Source organism: Leptodactylus fuscus, chromosome 4 (assembly GCF_031893055.1).
Source record: "Leptodactylus fuscus isolate aLepFus1 chromosome 4, aLepFus1.hap2, whole genome shotgun sequence".
Classification (NCBI taxonomy): Eukaryota; Metazoa; Chordata; class Amphibia; order Anura; family Leptodactylidae; genus Leptodactylus; species Leptodactylus fuscus.
Genome location: NC_134268.1, coordinates 24,112,213 through 24,132,155, shown reverse-complemented (window position 1 = coordinate 24,132,155; position 19,943 = coordinate 24,112,213). Strand labels below are relative to the sequence as shown.

Here is a 19,943-nt window from a genome sequence, read left to right as displayed (position 1 = left end):
GTACTGTGGAGAACAGAGAGGTGCCATCTAAATGAAGGATTGGAGGTAGGTGTAACTTTTTTATTACACAGTACCACAGGTGTCTCCTGGCTGTACCATTTAACCTCAAAAACCCCTTTAAAGGGATCACGTAGTACATGCAGTATGGTTGGGCAGAATAGTATAGACCTGGAAGAGCTGAGTAGGCCTATATCATGTTTTGTAGGAAACAATTAAATATAACATATAGTCATTTAAAACCTTGAGTTTTCTGGGCTTGAGTCCTTCTTTGTGGAAATGAACATAGCTTAAACTAGGACCGCCTACTGGACTACAACTAGATTAACTAAATATTTTCCCACAAAACCATAAATCAGCCTGGGCATGAGCATGAAGGTGCCTCTTAAAGATCAGATATTGGTCCATACAGCCCAGATAACTAATACTGGTCAATTTCCAGGTACCAATGGATCAGGATTAGCAATAAAGTCCATAATAAGAATTAGATTAAGAACATAAAATAGATATAGGCTGAGTCACTGATTCACTAAAAAGGCGTGTATTCTGGGCCTACTTGAAAGCTATGGGACCGAAAGATAAAACAAAGAAGCGCATTCCAGAGTAAAGGTGCAGCTCTTCAGACAGGTATGCAAAGTGATAGTACAGACAAATGACAGACATGTCTTTGGTAGATCAAACAGCAGGTACAGAATCAAAAGAAATATCTGAGGAGCAGGTGACAGTGTCGAGAGCTTTGAAGACAAATGACAGAATTATTGGATCTGGTAGAAACTAAGCCATTAGTATAGGCAGAATCTGTATAAGTCTAGGTGATAATGTGGAGTAGATGGTGACATGCTATGCTCGATACCAGTACCAAGGAGGGTGTCACCAATAGTCCATTCTAACTATTCTCCCTTGAATATGGTATTTAAGGAGGGTGCGTCACCAGGTCTCAAAGGTCTTATGACGTCCGTCACGTGATCGCTGTTACCCAGAGCTAAGCTGGTGTTTAGTTTATCCAAATCTGTTCAGCCATTCCAAAGATAAAAGTCCTAGAGCCTGTAAAACACCATATTTTTTGCCATGGCCAACCTGCGCATTTACGCCCCATGGTGCTTCAGCTTTAAGGAGGATCAACATATGGTTTCTAACCTACGACAAATGACTAGCAATAGTAGAAATTTAATATGCCACTTGTTCCCATGCTGGCTCTCCTTGGAAGTCACATAGTTGGTCTTCAAGGAAAGCCTTGACTGTTGACGCTTGATTCTAGAAAGAGTACCTAAATTTTAAACCTCCACTGGTGGCGTATCCTTGCAAAATACTAGATCACCAATGACTATCCTAAATACAAGCTAGATTATTATATTACTCTAAATGACAAGATCACTCCCAATATATCCATATTTTCCAAACTTCCCAGAAAATTTGTGAGGCTCTCGAATAATGGATAACCTTCCACGGTCCTGGAAGAGCAGGCTAATCGCCCGGGACTCCGGGAATTTTATGTGCTGGTAACACCCAATAAGGATGCACATTTAGTGCCCATGTTACAAGTTAAAGGGGATGGAGATACACAAAAGGGGATGGAAATTTTTGTAATGCCCTGTGCAAGCTGTTCTTTTTCAAGACCCAAACCAAGTGTTGGCAAGTATGGCTAGATCATGTATGGCTGTATCATGTATTGAGATAGTCAGGACCTATAAGTATCTGGACGTGCTCCTCAATAATAAACTAGACTGGGCTGATCACCTGGAGGCGCTGCACAGAAAGGGACACAGCAGACTCTACCTGCTCAGGAGGCTCAGGGCCTTCGGAGTCCAGGGGACACTTCTTAGGGCCTTCTTCAACTCTGTGGTTGCCTCAGCCATCTTTTTCGGTGTGGCCTGCTGGGGGAGCAGTATATTAACCAGGGACAGAAATAGACTTGACAGGCTGATCAGAAGGGCCAGCTCTGTCCTGGGGAGCCCCTTGGACCCAGTACAGGTGGTGGGTGACAGAAGGATACTGTCCGTGGTGACCTCCATGCGGGAGAACAAATCCCACCCCATTTATGGGACCTTGATGGGACTTGGCAGCACTGTAAGTGACCGTCTGCTTCACCCCAAGTGTGAGAAGGTGCGCTATCGCAGGTCCTTCCTTCCAACCGCGACCAGGCTGTATAATCTACATCAGACCAAGCGAAGACACTCCGCACAGAGAACTAATAATGATTATGTGTATGACGTCTTCCTTCTTTCTCTTCCGTTCCTTAGCAGCTATGGACTCCTAGTATATCTTCTCTTCTCAGCATATGTGTCTACGTCTGTAATATATTACTGTGTACTATCCTGTATCTGTATTACTATGCTGCTGTAACATGCTGAAATTTCTCCACTGTTGGACTATTAAAGGATTATCTTATCACATTTCCAGGGACATAACTTCAGGAGCTACAAATGGTGCAGTTGAATCTTGGCCAAGGATTCTTAGGGTGCCTATAAGTAGGGTTGAGCGATCGGGAAAGATCGTATCCCGATCGGCGATTGAGCAAATTTCACGATCACGATGGGGATCGGCTGGAAAATGATCGAAAATCAGATTCTGAAATCTCAAGATCGGCTCAACCCTACAGTATATATAATATACAATTAGGGTTGAGCAATTGAAATCGGGAAAGATCGGATCCCGATCAGCGATTGAGAAAATTTCACGATCGGCTGAAAAATGATCGGAAATCGGATTTTAAAATCGATCCTGAAATCTCAAGATCGGCTCATCCCTACCTATAAGGCATCTCTGCCAAGTACTGTACGTTTGGAGAGCCTAGTACAGACTTTCCATTGGTGCAGAAGACTCTTCGTGTAATGCCTCTGCACATTTTCTATATTTTATGTTTTCATTAATAGTAGATATTTCTATCTATTATGTAATAAATGGAATATTAGCTTTAATAATCACTGATATTATTTCTCCGTATTGTTAGCTAGTGCATGAATCGCCGCCTATACCTACTGTTAATGTTAGAAAATGTTCTCTCGAGTGATGTGAGGCGTTAAATGATCTTTAATGTGAGACATGCTGTGAATAATGAGAAGTCACACTGGTGCAATGAGCCCATTAGTGGAGTATACTGCATTTTGTTTGCATTTACTGGCATTGAGAGTTATTTCTCCCCTGATATCTCTATCGCAGGTAAGCCGCTATGTATTTGTAAAGAATTATTTAATGGAAGAGTAGACAGGTTTACCACACAATTGGCACAAAATCATGTTCCTGTCAAGTCGATAAGAAAATTCTATTGTTCTAAGTGTAACTGATGAAATACAGGCTGGGGGAAGCGGCGGTGTCACTCTTACACTCGCAGACATCACCTCTCCTTCCACACTCCATTAAGTGTCAAAACATGATCGCTGACTTACTCAGATAAGCAGATCTTCCCGGACAATTACTAGCCATATATTTGTTGTTTTCCTGCAGGAATGGACTTGAAACCAAAATAATAATAGACCTTAGAAGGATTGTACGGGCGCTTTTGTAGAAAACAAAAATAACAACTGGGGTTATCTGGGGAGTAGAAAATCTTAACCGGGGCATTCCCAAATTAGATGAGCTTTATGACTATTATACACCCCAATCTCTCCGAGCCCCATTTACTACTTTATTATGAATATACACCCCGGCCTGGTTTATTACTTTTGAGGAGGCCAGGGCTCTGGTTCTTCTGCCACCCCATTACATGACCGACTCCGCTCTACTCAATGGGTATGTGGGCAAGATAAAGGGGTGAAGTCAGTGAAAGTCCAAGCGACTGGGTATTATTGGGCACAGAGGAAGAAAAGGTCAATCTCTGCTCCTATATTAATGAGAGTCAGTGATGGTCCAGATGGAGCCTTCTTCAGGTCTCTATCTAGATTGGACCCCCGTTACTTAGTAGGGCCTTATGGGAGAGATTGGAAGTGGGATGTAGTATGAACAGGGTCAAGGGTCTTCATATTGCTTTATACTTAAAGGGATTCTACCATTAAAAAACTATTTTTTGTAGGTAACACGTCGGAATAGCCTTTAGAAAGGCTATTCGTCTCCTACCTTTGGAAGTGCCCTCCACCGCGCCGTTCGTTCGAAATACTGGTTTGTACCGGTGTGCTAATTAGTTCTCTCGCAGCGATGAGGGCGTCCCCCAGCACAGGAAATGCGATGGGGGTGTCCCCAATGCTGCTCGAAAACCGACTGCAGCACCGCCTCTTTGTTCTCCTGTATCCACCCCTTCCTTCTTCAGCTTGATGTCGGATGCCTGCGCAGTACGCTCTGTTCAGCGAAGACTTCGAGGAACGTACTGCGCATGCGCGAAATTGCGGTATCGGCACTATGGCCGCGGGCATGCGCAGCACGTTCGGCAAAGTTCGCTGAACAGAGTGTACTGCGCAGGCGTCCAACATCAAGCTGAAGAAGGAAGGGGAGGATACAGAAGAACAGAGGCGGCGCTGCCTTTGGTTTTTGAGCAGCAATGGGGACGCCCCCATCGCTGCGAGAGAACTGATTAGCATACCGGTATTTCGAACGAACGGCGCGGCGGAGAGCACTTCCAAAGGTAGGAGACGAATAACCTTTCTAAAGGCTATTCCGACGTGTTACCTACAAAAAATAGTTTTTTAATGGTAGAATCCCTTTAAGGACATCCATAGCTTAGTTCTGTTGTAAATGGTTGGCAGGAGACAATGGATTGTCTCAAATTTAGTTCCATGAAATCAAGGAAACTATGGCTGGCCATATACATAAGACAGCTGCCGGCAGTATTTTGCCCAACTTCCAATAGAAAGGCATGCCCTGTTTGGTCGAGTTATATACATGTCCTGAACAGGAAGAGGGGAGAATGCTGCGGCCATAGAGCTCTGATTGACAGCTTTCCCCTTACACTGTCTATCGGGGGAAAAACCTACCAATCCGTATGGGATGACGTTGGGTGACAAGAGGAGCTGAAGCTCCGAAATATCAAGGCCTACAGCCTTGCGTCCTCCTCCAAATGATAAAAGGAAATTTTTTGAAAACTACAGCAAGCCATAGAGCAATGTATTTAGGCTCTCGCCCATCTGACACTGGATCTCTGTAATAGTTACAGTCTAGGCTTGTACAAGGGCCTATATCATTTTCCTTATGCAATAACCTACAGGAAATGTAACAACCAGATCTTTATTGTCATCACTTTCTGACACATGCATCATCTATATTTACACTGGAAACAGAATCAGACGGGTTTTTCCCTCGTAACAACACTTTCAAATTCAACCACAAATGCAAATATGTGTTGAGCTGCATAATAAATCTGACATTATATAAGAAGAATTACAGTAGCGTAGCCCACTGACACAAGAAATCCCCTCTGCCTACAGGAAGACTTCAAGATTGGTGGTTGCAGGTGTTCGATTTACCTCTTTATTTAACTTATTTACCCGAAACGCCAATGTCTCAGCACTTTTCTGCCGTCGGTTTGCACAAGTCTAATTGTCACCTACACACAGAGGAAGTAGTCGTTCTGAGAACCGTATCACTATGACACCACCGTGGGCCTCAGAATAAAACTCAAAAATAAAAATATACAAAAAGTTCCCATAAAGGACCATTAGACCCTTGTGTTTCTTCTAGTGGCTTTTGGAACTTTTGATTTTTTTTTTTTTTTTCTCGCTACGCCCCTTTTGGGAATAATATTTTTAGATGGATGTAGACAAGGCATTTTGGGACACGGGGATGTATAATTTTTTGGGTTTGATGTCTTTATGTTAAGTTTGACTTTATTTCAAATCTAGAGAAAGGGGGTGATTTGAATTTTTATTAGGGGAGGGCTTGAATCTGCAATTTTTTTTCAATACAACTGTATTGTAGTCTATCGGAGATTCTCTATAGAACTATTGAGACTGGTTGTAGACCAACCTCAATAGCTATAAAGCAATGACAAGCCTGGGTTTCCAGCTGTCAAGGAAACAGGACAATTCCTGTGAACTTGTCATGTTGGAGTCGTCCTGCAATGATAAAGGGACGGGTCCGGTGGGGACCTGCTTTGGGGACCATATTTTTATTTTAGGAGGAGGTCCTGGCTAGCAAGACCTGGTAGCTATAGTAGCTCTGCAGCAAAGTGCCTGCCATCTGATATCCACCATAACAGTAACATTCCCAAGAAATTGCTAGATTTAGTGTTAGTTTCAGTACCCAACATGCTAATTAGGTTACCTACTGTCAAGTAGGTGGGCCTAGACTGGAGCAAACAGTAAAAGGTGACCCACATGACAGTAGAGCGCTTAATTGGCATACTGGATGGTGAAACTAACAGCTCCATCTGTACCAGAATCCAGTCCTGCAGATAGTTAGGTTACGGTCACCAGGCCCCAGCATATCACCCCAGCCCTGCAGATAGTTAGGCTGAGGTCATCTGAATCAAACAGTGTTTTTGCCTTTTGAATCAGTGTCTCCAGGACGTAGATATTGCTATTTTTGCCAATATACAAACAAGCTCATTGCAGAGGGTAATGCAGATGTTGCCTATCACCACTTTGAATCAAAAGCAACACCTGTGTTGCGCCAAAGAGCACATTTATAATTGTAATAGAATAGAATAATGACATGATAAGGAAGGCAACAATTTCCAAGAGGAAAGTACTGTTTCATTCAAGTGACACTAACCTATCTATCTGCAGGGCTGGGGTGATATGCTGGTTCTGGTGACACTAACCTATCTATCTGCAGGGCTGGGGTGATATGCTGGTTCTGGTGACAGTAACCTATCCATCTGCAGGGCTGGGGTGATATGCTGGGTCTGGTGACAGTAACCTATCTATCTGCAGGGCTGGGGTGATATGCTGGGTCTGGTGACAGTAACCTATCTATCTGCAGGGCTGGGGTGATATACTGGGGTCTGGTGACACTAACCTATCTATCTGCAGGGCTGGGGTGATATACTGGGGTCTGGTGACACTAACCTATCTATCTGCAGGGCTGGGGTGATATGCTGGTTCTGGTGACATTAACCTATCTATCTGCAGGGCTGGGGTGATATGCTGGTTCTGGTGACAGTAACCTATCTATCTGCAGGGCTGGGGTGATATTCTGGGGTCTGGTGACACTAACCTATCTATCTGCAGGGCTGGGGTGATATACTGGTTCTGGTGACACTAACCTATCTATCTGCAGGACTGGGGTGATATTCTGGGTCTGGTAACAGTAACCTATCTATCTGCAGGGCTGGGGTGATATGCTGGTTCTGGTGACACTAACCTATCTATCTGCAGGGCTGGGGTGATATTCTGGGGTCTGGTGACACTAACCTATCTATCTGCAGGGCTGGGGTGATATGCTGGGTCTGGTGACAGTAACCTATCCATCTGCAGGGCTGGGGTGATATGCTGGTTCTGGTGACAGTAACCTATCTATCTGCAGGGCTGGGGTGATATGCTGGGTCTGGTGACAGTAACCTATCTATCTGCAGGGCTGGGGTGATATTCTGGGGTCTGGTGACACTAACCTATCTATCTGCAGGGCTGGGGTGATATGCTGGCTCTGGTGACACTAACCTATCTATCTGCAGGGCTGGGGTGATATGCTGGTTCTGGTGACAGTAACCTATCTATCTGCAGGGCTGGGGTGATATTCTGGGGTCTGGTGACACTAACCTATCTATCTGCAGGGCTGGGGTGATATGCTGGGTCTGGTGACACTAACCTATCTATCTGCAGGGCTGGGGTGATATGCTGGTTCTGGTGACACTAACCTATCTATCTGCAGGGCTGGGGTGATATTCTGGGGTCTGGTGACACTAACCTATCTATCTGCAGGGCTGGGGTGATATGCTGGGTCTGGTGACACTAACCTATCTATCTGCAGGGCTGGGGTGATATGCTGGTTCTGGTGACACTAACCTATCTATCTGCAGGGCTGGGGTGATATGCTGGTTCTGGTGACACTAACCTATCTATCTGCAGGGCTGGGGTGATATGCTGGTTCTGGTGACAGTAACCTATCTATCTGTGGGGCTAGAGTGATATGCTTGAGTATGGTGTCAAACTTTAAGTATCCACCTAGCTGTTTATTTCTTGATTCTTGGTTCTATAATTTAGCCCGGATATTTTAAGAATGAACCAAAAATTGTTTCAGACACTGTTACAACAGATTTAGAAAAGTAAGCTGAAAAAAAACAAACCCTGTTCCTATAATGAACTGAGCAAGCGTGTAATGTTTTCCTACTCATTTTGAGAGCGAAATGACTGATTTCACTTAAGTAGTGTAACTAAACCCACATCCATGCTTTCTTTGTAGCCAGTGGTGAGGGAACGGTATAATTTGTTTGTTTTACTGCTGTTCTGCTTTCTTGAATCAATACAGTATACACACTCCGCGCTCAATGCAGGTGAAATGTCAAGCTATCAATCTGTGCAAAGTGGGAGACAGGTGAGCAAACTGGAAACCATGTAGAACCATTCAGATCGCACTCGCTGAATGGATTCCAGATTATGTCATAGCAAAAAATCCCAAGGTTACTCTGTATTCGCGAAAGGAATATTTCCATAATCTAACCTGGAAAGAACGTCAGGGTAAGAAAAGGACTATTGTAAAAACCCAGGATCAACAAGGCTGGATTTGAGCAGGTCTAGACAGAATTTCCATAACCCAATTGTGACAGAAGTAAGAGATTAAGGAGATTTTACGGTGAAGGAAACTTTTTTTTTTTTTAAAAGGGCTTGCAAAGGTCTTGTATGTTTGCACATTTTTAGGTACAACCTGTATCCAATTTTTGATGAATACAGAGGTGTAACTTGAAACTTCTGACGACAATGTAAACAATCTGTAATAGTTGGATTTGTCCATGTCTTTGTTTGGGGAGACTACATCAGATACTAGGGACCCAAACTTCAAAAACATTCGGGTAAATTATTTTGGATTGTGAAGTCCAATAGAGACAGAAACGTGTGAGTAACAAACCGCGCGAGTACTGACGATCTCGACACAGTATTGGGGAATATATTGGGGTCATATGAACAAAATTATTTATCGGAACTGAATATTTTTGGAAGGATTTTTACCGTTTTCCATGATACTTTGTGTGATACCGACCTATTAGCACAATGTCTAAGCTTAAAGGGATTCTACCATTAAAACTTTTTTTCGTCTATTTGTCTCTTACCTTTAGATGTGGTCTCCGCCGCGCCATTCCTCAGAAATACAGTTTTTTTACCGGTATGCAAATGAGTTCTTTCGCAGCGATGGAGGTGGGCCCCAGCGCTCAAACAGAGATGAGGGTGTCCCCACCGCTGCCAGAGAAGTGTCTCCAAGCGCCGCCTCCTTCTTCGTTCGCCGCGTCATGTTCAATGTCTTCTTCCAGTGCAGGCTCGTAACCTAGCAGAGTAGAGAAGACTGCGCAGGCGCACAGGCCACGGGAAAATGGCCGCTAACAATACTGTGCAAGCGGCCATTTTCCCATGACCTGTGAACCTGCGCAGTCTGCTCTGCTCGAAGTTACAAGCCTGCGCCGGAAGACATTGAAGATAATGCGGCAGACGAAGAAGGAGGCGGCACTTGGAGACACTTCTCTTGCAGCGGTGGGGATGCCCTCATCGCTGTTTGAGCGCTGGGGCCGCCCCAGAACTCATATGCATACCTGTAAAAAACGGTATTTCTAAGTAACGGCGCGGCGGAGACCACGTCTAAAGGTAAGAGACAAATATCCTTTCTAAAGGCTATTCCAACATCTTATCTACACAAAAAAAAGTTTTAATTGTAGAATCCCTTTAAAAATGTTAAGAGGCTTCTAACAATATTTTTTAATATTATAGTTTTTAATAAAGATTTTTTTTTTTCTTACTTACATTTTTTATTTCATTTTTTTTTTTTTTTTTTTTTTTTTAGAGTTTTAAGAATGAACAATCTGAGTCAACCCTGCCAGAGCTCATGTATGGATGACAGATAGATGGATACTATTGGCAGCTATCCATAAGATCACGTTCCATAAAAATCTGTACATGTAACGACACTTGGCGTATGTGCACATGACAGTATTCTGCTCTTTATTTTGCCACCACCAGTTATGGACTCTATCTTGAGAATGTCTAAAGATTTTCACCTCATCTGTGTTCTGAACCCATTTCTTGTTTTGGCTGACAAATGCAGATGCTAAATACTGAACTGAATACAGCCATATGAATAAGGCCTTACAACTTGTGGTGTGATTACACTTCCTGTGATGTCACATCAGGTTTGGGATGTAACTGGACTCTCAAAGTGGCTATACTACCTGATTTCCACGAAAATAAGACAGTGTCTTATATTAAATTCTCTTCCGAACTATATGACCTGTCTTATTTTCGGGGGATGTCTTATGCAGCGGCTGGAGCGAGGGACAATCGGCAGTCATGCCGGCGCTTCCTTAGCGGAGCGCCGGCATGACTGCCAGTTGTAGGTGGTCCAGGAGGTGAAGGGTGGGGTGGATGTCTTATTTTTGGGGAAACAGGGTAGTCAGCCGGAAGCTCTTTCAGCTAGCCGTTATTACTTTTCTACACACATACTCATGCGTGGCTCAACCAAGTCTGCATGTATTCTCAATGGTGAGAATGGAATTAGCCTCTGCATGGCAACTTAGTTGCCGGCTTATCTCCAGTGAGAACAATGGGATCACACATGTTCAAATCCAACATGCTCAATCTTACATTAGAGATTTTAAGTCATTACATATTATTGTCAACCTATCAATATTACCAATAAGCTGGTTGCACAGGACCGGCTGCTGTGAACGAGTGTACGGGTGGCGCACCGGGGACACCCATGTGCTGCCCGTGTTTCCGCAGCCCCTTTCATTCAATCAATAGGAGCACTGGAGGCATAAAAAGGATCTGTGTCCGTGTAATTCATGGTCATGTGTACAGACCCATAGAAATGAATGGGTCAGTGTGCTATCCGGGAAAAACTCAGACTGTACACCAACCACCCATATGGTCATCTGCAAGGGGGCTTATTCACTGTTAACACTACCCATATACTTATGGACCATATATTATATGATGCCAACTAGAGTGGCTATGGGTTCATATTAAGGTACTTTATACTGTGCTATATACTGCCTGTTTGGAGCACCATGATCTTCGCTAAAGATATACCTCCTGGAGGTATAGCGTGGGGCCTCTTTAAAGGCAATGCATTCTATAGCCACCATATAACATATGCATAACACACAGTTCTCAAATATCACCAAGTTAATTTCAAAATTTGGGAAATTTTGTTCCATCTAACTCGCGCAGAATATTCATCAGTAACTTGGAAAAAAAAAAGGAGGCTATACTATACTTGCATCCATTTATAGAGCCGTACAACTTTTTACCAAAGTAATTAAGGTCCAGATGTTGCTCATACATCAAGTAGAGTTATCGCTAACTTCAAGATTCTAAAATTTCCAGATTACCAGGAAATAATTTATGTATATGACAAGCTAGTCGTAGGATATCAGTTCTAAATATGCCAAAAGCCATTTGCTCCAATCCATTATTTCCTGTGTTTCCATTTATAACATATAATTTATGGACAGAATAATAGAATTAAAATTTAATTGGGATTTTTTTTTATACCCAAATTTCCCTCCAGTTTATCTACATTTAAGACTATTTTAGGGTAGGGCAACCTCTCCCCACTCAAAAATAACACAAAGGAAACCGAGGTTTGCATAGATTTCTTAATATGAATTTTAAAAAGTGCCAAATGGGCAAAAAAATTGTCAAAATTTCTTCTATAAAATACGGTAAGTTTGTGCAGGTATAAAAAGAAAACCCGAAATGTGCAGTGTACAGCAAACCACATGCAAATGTGGACTCCGAATGAACAGAGCAGAAAGATTTCCTTCAGATGGCATTAACAGATAAAAGAAGAATTAACAATCCTTCTTAAAAAAGAAAATAATATTTCAAGTTAATCATTTCTCGATGGAATTACGGATAAGCCTTCGAGACAAATTATTAGGACTTAAGAAATTGCAAAAAATAGATTTTGGTTTCTGTCCTTGCCTTTTTCTAATTAACTGATTAAAAAAAAAATTATTTTTTATTTTTTTTTAAAAGCCAAAAACAGCCTAGTCTAAAAATGTGGCCGCCATATTTCTTTTTGTTTAAAAAATTACCATAATGGTCTCAATAATGGAATCTCGTTCAGTCTTGATCATATTTGGTTTCCAGAACCATTTGAACCACCATATAGATTTTGAAACCAGTTGAAGCTGCTTTAGCACTTTTAGGGTCCATTCACACAAAGTTTTTCTTGGCGAGGATTTTGGCGAGGAAAACATCTGCTTCAGGAATTAGGGAATTGGCCAATGCAACATGGATTTTCCACCTCCCATTGACTGCGTTGGTTTTTGCAGGTGGAATCCGCCTGAAGGAAGCTTTTTTTCCACTAGCAGGAAAAAAAAGCTAGCGGAACCAATAGAACTCTATTGAGAGGCGGAACCAACAGAAATCTATGGAGAGGCATTTTTTCCATGTGGATTCCGCGCCAAAATCCTCACCAAAAAACTCAATGTGAACGGACCCTAAACCCAGAAGCAGGAGGTGACTAAAAAATCAGTTGGTGGGAGATTTGGTTGAGTTTTGGCATGAAATTGGTATTTAGTGAAACTTCAAAAGATCTCAAGAACTTCATGGACTTGGTATGATATGGAACTTCATATGTTCAAAGTTATTTTTATTAAATAGGTTTCAGTAACGTTTTATGTATGGTATGTATGTACAATGCATGTAGGAATGTAAAATTTAATTAAAAATTTTTTAAAAAAAATCTAAATTGGTCTGCAGTCTGGTTGAATTTTTGTTTGTATTATTATTATTTGAACCAGATGAACAACTTGGTCTTCAGAAAATATCAAAGTATCCATACATCTATTAATTAGGAAATTGCAGTTGTTACCTATGGTTTTAATGCAATCCCTTATCCATATATTGATAAGTAGGGGTCTGACTGCTAAGCCCCACCGATCATGAGTACTTGGGTCCTGTTCTTCAGCCTATTTTAGAGTGGCAGGCATAGCATGCGCACAGTCAGTCCTTTCATTGTCAATGTGACCATCGGAGACGGCGAATACAATGTTTGCAGGTCTCTGTAGGTAAGAAGTGACGATTGGGCCAACAACTTTGAGGTTGTTTTATGGAACCTTCTGAAGAACTCAGAAAGTTCATTGTGCAAGTATAATCTATTGTGACCAATATCTCACATATACGTTTGATTATAGGTATATAATTGCATTGCAGATATAGGTTCTTGCATGTGTCCTATATAGATGGGACACTCCTCAGTTAGTATTTGGAAAGGGCAACCAACTTCTACAGGACACTCTGGTAGCCAGTTAATTCCTGGACATACTGAAATTGAGCAAGCCCAAGCAACAATTTGGTCAAACAATTGACTGTCTTGCCTAACATTGCGGAATTGTCCAATTAGATTTTTATGAAACTTTTTATATGATAAAGACTAAATATACTATAGGAAAGCAACATGAGTCTCGAAACTGGGAACCTCTGAACAATTACTTGCAGAAACCTCTGGCATTGGCTTTCTACTGAGAGAAGACAATGGTCATCTTGACATCCAACCACCTGCCATCTAGTGAGAGGGCACCATAAACATTACATAGTCAACCAATCCCACCAAAATTCTTGAGTTCAACTGCAATTTGTATGTTCAATTCTTAGCAATGGTCTGAGAATATTCTATATGGGGTTTGGGGGGTGGAAAAAACAAGCTCTGGTTCTTACCTGTAGTGTCTTGAAAGGTCTTCTTCGCTCACGGTGACAAAGTCACATTTGGTACATGAGTGTTCTTTGCTTTCTTTGCCGGTCATCTGTTCATCGGTTGCTTGCTGGTGATTCAGTTCCTGCTTGACGTCAGATGCCTGGCCTTCATGAGCATTCTCATAATGAAGCAGGAGCACATCTACATCAGGAGAGGAGAATGGGCATTGATCACACTGATGTTTAACTCGAGGGCTACCTGTCACCCCAGCAGTCAAGTGCAAGAGCAAGAGAGCGCAGTGAGAACAATTACTTTTTTTGCAAGCAAACGGGTATGAAATTTCTCCATGATGCTTCTCTGGGCTGCAGAGACCTCTGGGACAAAAAGGGCAATGCTTAATAGTACACTTGTGAATATTGTGGTGCTGTTGATAATGGCGCAGGAGAGGCCCAACCAAGATTACCTCTGGGCTATGGCTTTTAGAGTACCTAAAGTCACAAAACTGACAATTGTAGCTTGTTACTATTAAATCCTCGGTTGGTTTAATGGAGAGGTCTTTCTTTTTAGCCAATCTTTTCTCTAGTTTTGCGGTTAGCTGTTCATCAGTATTTTTGGCAATTTTATTTTGATTAATAACCGTTCCCCTGTAGGCCTTGTCAATAGGATCACAATTTGGGCTTTCTGACATCCCTACCCCATGCTGTTTGCTGTGATGTTCTAAAAGTTTGACACTGCTGGAGGATTCACAGCTGAAACTACAGAACTTGCACCAGTAGTAGTTGGTGTCATCTGCCCCATTCTGCCTGGAGGAATCTACTGGCTTAATTGGCATTGAATATCCAACTGGCATATCATCTGCTGCTTTAATAGTGGTTTTGTCTTGCCACTTTCCCAAATCTCCAGGCTCACAAGAACGTGGAATAGGGCTGGATTTATTGGTGCTTTTCTCTGATGGTTTACCAGAATCAGAGGACACTTTCATTTTGTTAGGGTGCGTCTTTAGAAAGTGCTGCTCCAGCTCCGTTGACGAGTTGCCCATGTACGTGAAGTTACAAAACTTGCAACGGAAGTACTTCGTGTTTCCCTGGCAGTCCGGAGTTTTGCGCCCAATGCCAATGAAGGTCCCACCGAATGTCACCTGCAGAAGAAGAATACAGGTTACAAACAAGGGTTAACGATTGAGGTCAGCATTTACGATTTAGACAATTGCGCCCGTCTCATGAAATGGTTAATAAGGTCTGAGGACTGGTTCTCGGTAGAAGATAATCACAACTCTATCAGAAGATCTACCATGTTGGTTTACGTCAAGGAGATGTCGAATATTTACATTCTCTGCAGCCTTATGTTAGTTTCCTATAGGTTAATTTGTTGACATTTTCCCTGATGTGTGGGAAAGAGGGAAAAAAAACAGGAATTTTTTTTTTTTAAAAAAGGTGAAAAGTGAAGAAAAAACAGGCAAAAAAGGCAGAAAAGGAAAGGAAAGGGAAAAAGGTGAAAGGAAAGCAAAGGAAGGAAGGAAAGGAAGAGGAACAAGGTGAAAGGAAAGTAAAGGAAGGAAGGGAAAGGGGAAGGAAAGGAAAAGGGAAAGCGAAGGGAGAAGAAGGAAGGAAGGAAGGAAGGAAGGAAGGAAAAGAAAAACAAAGAAGGAAGAGAGGAAGGAAGGAAGATAGGGAGGGAAAAACAAAGAAGGAAGAGAGGAAGGAAGGAAGGAAGGAAGGAAGGAAAAGAAAAACAAAGAAGAAAGGGATGGAGGGAGGAGGAAGGAAGGAAGGAAGGAAGGAAGGAAGGAAGGAAGGAAGGAAGGAAGGAAGGAAGGAAGGAAGGAAGGAAGGAAGGAATAATAGAAGAGAAAAAGAGAGGAGACTTGGTTGTGAGAACCCGTATGATCCATCCTGCCAATGTGGGAAATTGGGTAGCACAAGGAGAGACACAGCGGTGGATTAATACACAGGAACAAATAGTTGTAATCTATTATAGATACATTTTATTCTATAAATACATTTCATTGGTGGCCTCACCATTTGGCAAGCTAAAAGTGTTTACCTACCAAGGTACAGAGCTTATAAAGTCCATGGCTCATAGTTACTAATGGATTGGTATAAAGATATGGAGTTGCTCTATGTTGAGCTATTGCAGATCAAGGGGCCCGGATACTGTTCCTGCACATGGGGCCACTGTAGTCTGTGTCTGCCCGCTTACACTCGGTGGTAGAGACAACTAAATGACTGTCTTTAGTAAGTGTGCATGAAATGTAGAGTAACACAATGACAAGGTTGCTCCTAGCAGTCACAACGGACAGACAGAAGCCAAGTCATAGCAATCCATCAGGACTCATCTAATAGGTGTAGACAGCATATCATTTTATATGATCATTCAGTGCTGTATGTTTGGATTCTCAGTCTTGTAACGTTACCAACATTTTAATTACGATCGTCTGAAGGTTGCGGCTGCCCATGTCTCATTTAGCTGTCATGTTCATGTAAACTCTGCTTGAAAGAAGCAGGCCAGGTATCTCAAGACTTCCTTCTCCAAGTGATTTATTACACCCTGTATAACCCTTATTTAATGCTCCTTTTTCTGACTGACTGTCACACTTCAGACAATCCGCTCAACAGAACATTTTCAATTTCCGAAGCTTCAAAAAACTATATCAGAAGCCGAATTGAGCCAGCAAAATCTCTAATAAAATACAACCACTTGGCAAATTATACTCATTATTTTTGAAGGTGGTGGCACCCAATTATTACATCAATACTCTTATTCGGGGAAGGTGGCATGCGTAATCCCGCTGCCTACGACGCTGTGAATCAGTAGACAATACCCTTCTGAAGTTCTCGCTTGCTGTAGTGACAACCACCCAAACTGAAGGAAGATGAAAAGAGCAATTCACATAATATCCAGATAAAAAGCACAATCTTTACTTGCAAAAGATGGTTATCTCTCCATTTCTCAGCAGACTACAGACTCGGCAAACTCTACAAAGTAAAGACTCGGGTGTTGAAATACCCAAATGGCTCACGACAAGACTCTAAGGGAAACCAACCAGAGATGAGCTATGGGGACTCGACCCAAATAGTCCTAAAGTTTCAGGCGCGACCTGAACCCAAAACGTTAGGAGCTTGTCACCCACCAAATGGTATTATATTCTGGAGTCTTTGCAGAGGTACGGCAACATAATAGCTATATACATCTTGCCTCACATTTTTGGGGCTTCTTCATAGGGTCTAGTGGTTCCTTGGAAACCTCTTTCAGAATATAGCTGAGACCCTGAAATCAATGACAGGTCTCAGAGGTCACATTGGGCGCACTTACATCAAAATGTTTTGACCCAGGGATATCAGCGTGCCCCACATGGCCCAATCAGAGCCTCAGTGGTGACCCCCAAGGTACATGGAATCAGCCAGTGGCTGAAAGAGAATGCCGGAAGACCACCAAAAGCTCAAGATGGGTGAGAATAACTGTTTGTTACATTGTTGCACCTCCCCTAGGCCGTTACTTATTATTTCTATACAAAAAAACAGGTCGTCGGCAGCTCTCCTATAACTTTTAATGATACATCATAAAATGACAAAAAAATGATGTGTAACAAAAAAATAAGCGAAAAAAGAAAAAAAGAAATTAATAAACTCCCTAATAAACCTTGTGGAGTGAAGTGTACGCTATGCACCCCGAAGATATCCAATAGCCGACAATTATCAACAAGGAGGTGAGCAGAACTACACATTTTTTCCATTATTTATTATACTCTGGGATACACACTATACAAATCCAGTTTGCGCCAGTGCCTCAAGAATGCACACCAATAGAGGGCACTGACTGAGAATGTGCAAGCCTATCTTCCATGATGTAATTAGGAAGACAGAGCCTCAGTCAAGCAAACCAATAGAGGGCGCTCCCTTTAACATCATGCCAACTTTCTCAGAGGCCTTTGTTTGCAATGATGTTGGGATTATACAAGGTAGTTCCTCAGCCAAGGACAGCTGTTTCGATGTTCTTGCATCTCATCAGCTTGGCGCAGAAAGGACTGACCTGGCAGAGGTGAGAGGCTTAGACAGGGTTGAGGGGATATCGTCACTCCATAGGGAGAGAGCCACCAATTAGGTGTGTGGAGTCTTATTAAGCCATGAGCGCTCCACTGCAAAGGAACATGGGAAGAATATGCAAATCTGACTTCCATGATGTAAGATGTAAGATCTAGAATTTACAATAATTACAGCTGTCAGTAAATGTGTTGCTTTTTTTGTTGGCTATAAACAAATATTTTTATGAACTTTTCTAATAATTTCCCGTTTTGAGCTACTGAAGATAAGATTCTATGGAAAGATGACAAGTGTAGACGGGATAAAGGATAAGATATATTCTCAATGGCAGGGGCTCCAATGTAAAGGGGTATTTTTGAGGAATAATGCAGAGGCGGAGGGGTGGTGAGTAAAGTCAGTGTCAGATTACGAAACGTGATAGGCCTGCTTAAAGGGATTGTCCAGGATTATGGACAAGATAGGTCATCAGTAGGGTTCAGCGATCGAGAAACATCGGATCCCAATCGGCAATCGAGCAATTTTCACGATCGGGATCGGCTGGAAAATGATCGAAAATCGGATTTTGAAATCTCAAGATTGGCTCAACCCTACTGTATATATAATTAGAGTTGAGCGATCGGGACGGTGAAAGATCGGATCTCGATCGACGATCGAGAAGGGTTTTAAAATCAATCCCTGAAATCTCAAGATTGGCTCCACCTTAGTGACCCGTATTAGATCGCTTAGTGCCCAATGCCAGGACCCTGCCCCGTCAGCTGTTTTGGACACTGGAAGCCATATATGTCTATATATGGCTAAAAGAAGCTCTGTTCATATTTCAGTGAATGGGCGCCTCAGCTGCAGAGTACAAACAAGAAGGTGTATACAGTATACAGTACACTGTAGTGGAGGCGCGGAGCTGCTTCTGGCCATATACCTGTTATATGGCTTCTGGTGGCCAAAATAGCTGATCAGATCATGGTCCAGGTGTTGGACCTCAACTGGTCTGATATGTACGACCCATCTTCTTCTGCCCTGTCCCTTAAACCTGTGGATATTTGGACTCTAACTGGTTATTCAGAGTAGCGCAGTCCAGAGAACCAACAGTGACTCCAAAATATAGGGTAACCATGCCTTTATTAGTTCAGTATACGCCACGTAGGTGTGCACCAAATACAAGTCTTCTCCCGAGTCCTGTCATCAGACCATTGGCCACTGTCTAGGCCACCTCTCGGGTAATCCAGGCTTACAAACAATTAACACATCGAATGGAAAATCTAATGAAACTCGAAAAATATATAATAACCTCAATATTTTCCTTGTACCAAACGCCAATTCTTAGACTATAGACGGTCTATTGGATACATCAGCAGACACATACAGTACATCCCATAAAACCTTTTATAACTTTTCCATATCCAGAGGCTTAGACGACAGAAACATTCCCACAATAGCGGCGTCCAACGAAGAAAAAAAAAATAAATTAAGGAAAATGCATAGACATTACAGAAGAAAGACGCCAGGGCTTGATCCCCACCTTAAAAAACAGTAAGACGATAAATAGTTTAATTATTCTGGTGATTTAAGGCTGCAATGACAGCAACGAGGAGAAAAAAAGGGTTTCCAAGGACTGTTGTTAATCTAAAGGTTGTCATAGCAGGCAGGACGGCCCTTCCCAGGAGTGAACCACACCTGTCTAGTGATGTTACTCGCAGATTGAAAGGCCCGCAATGAGGACGTCAGAGACAAAACGCTCTTTCATGATCCAAAAAACTTGTATTCCACACCTCAGAAATGACGTCCCGTTCTGCTGGGTCTTCTGTTTTCACACCCTCAAAATGTTGCCCTTCCCAATCTGCCTGATGCACAAGGCTTGTTCCTACGAGACCACCTACCCCCGATCAGAGGATAAGACTTAGATAAGGATAGGGACTTAAAGGGACATTGTATCCTTTAACCAATTTTGACAGTTAAAAGTAAAGAGGAAGTTGTGGAACTTTAGAAATAATTTGTGTACAAAAAAGATACATTGTGTCGTTTCCTCCAATGCTAAAAATGTTGCTCTTCTTATTTAGCTCCACCCCACTAAGTCATGTGACCGAACTGAATTATTCTAATTGACCACAGATCCCACAATGCACTGAGTGATGAGGAATGAACAGCAAATAACATAAGGCAAGGAAAGAGACGAGAGAGAGAAAGAAATGGAGATTT

At 42.3% G+C, this 19,943-nt stretch overlaps 1 protein-coding gene across 5 annotated transcripts in view; it reads right to left on the bottom strand.

Moving 5' to 3' along the window:
* Nucleotides 1-19,943, bottom strand: part of TRPS1 (transcriptional repressor GATA binding 1) — a 237,932-nt gene that overhangs the window by 132,664 nt on the left and 85,325 nt on the right. For 4 of the 5 annotated variants that reach the window (XM_075270221.1, XM_075270223.1, XM_075270222.1 and 1 more), the window contains one exon: nucleotides 13,734-14,848. In XM_075270221.1, coding sequence (XP_075126322.1) covers nucleotides 13,734-14,848 — 1,115 coding nt within the window. The remainder of the gene's footprint in view (nucleotides 1-13,733; nucleotides 14,849-19,943) is intronic. The other variant, XM_075270225.1, reaches the window with a different exon arrangement.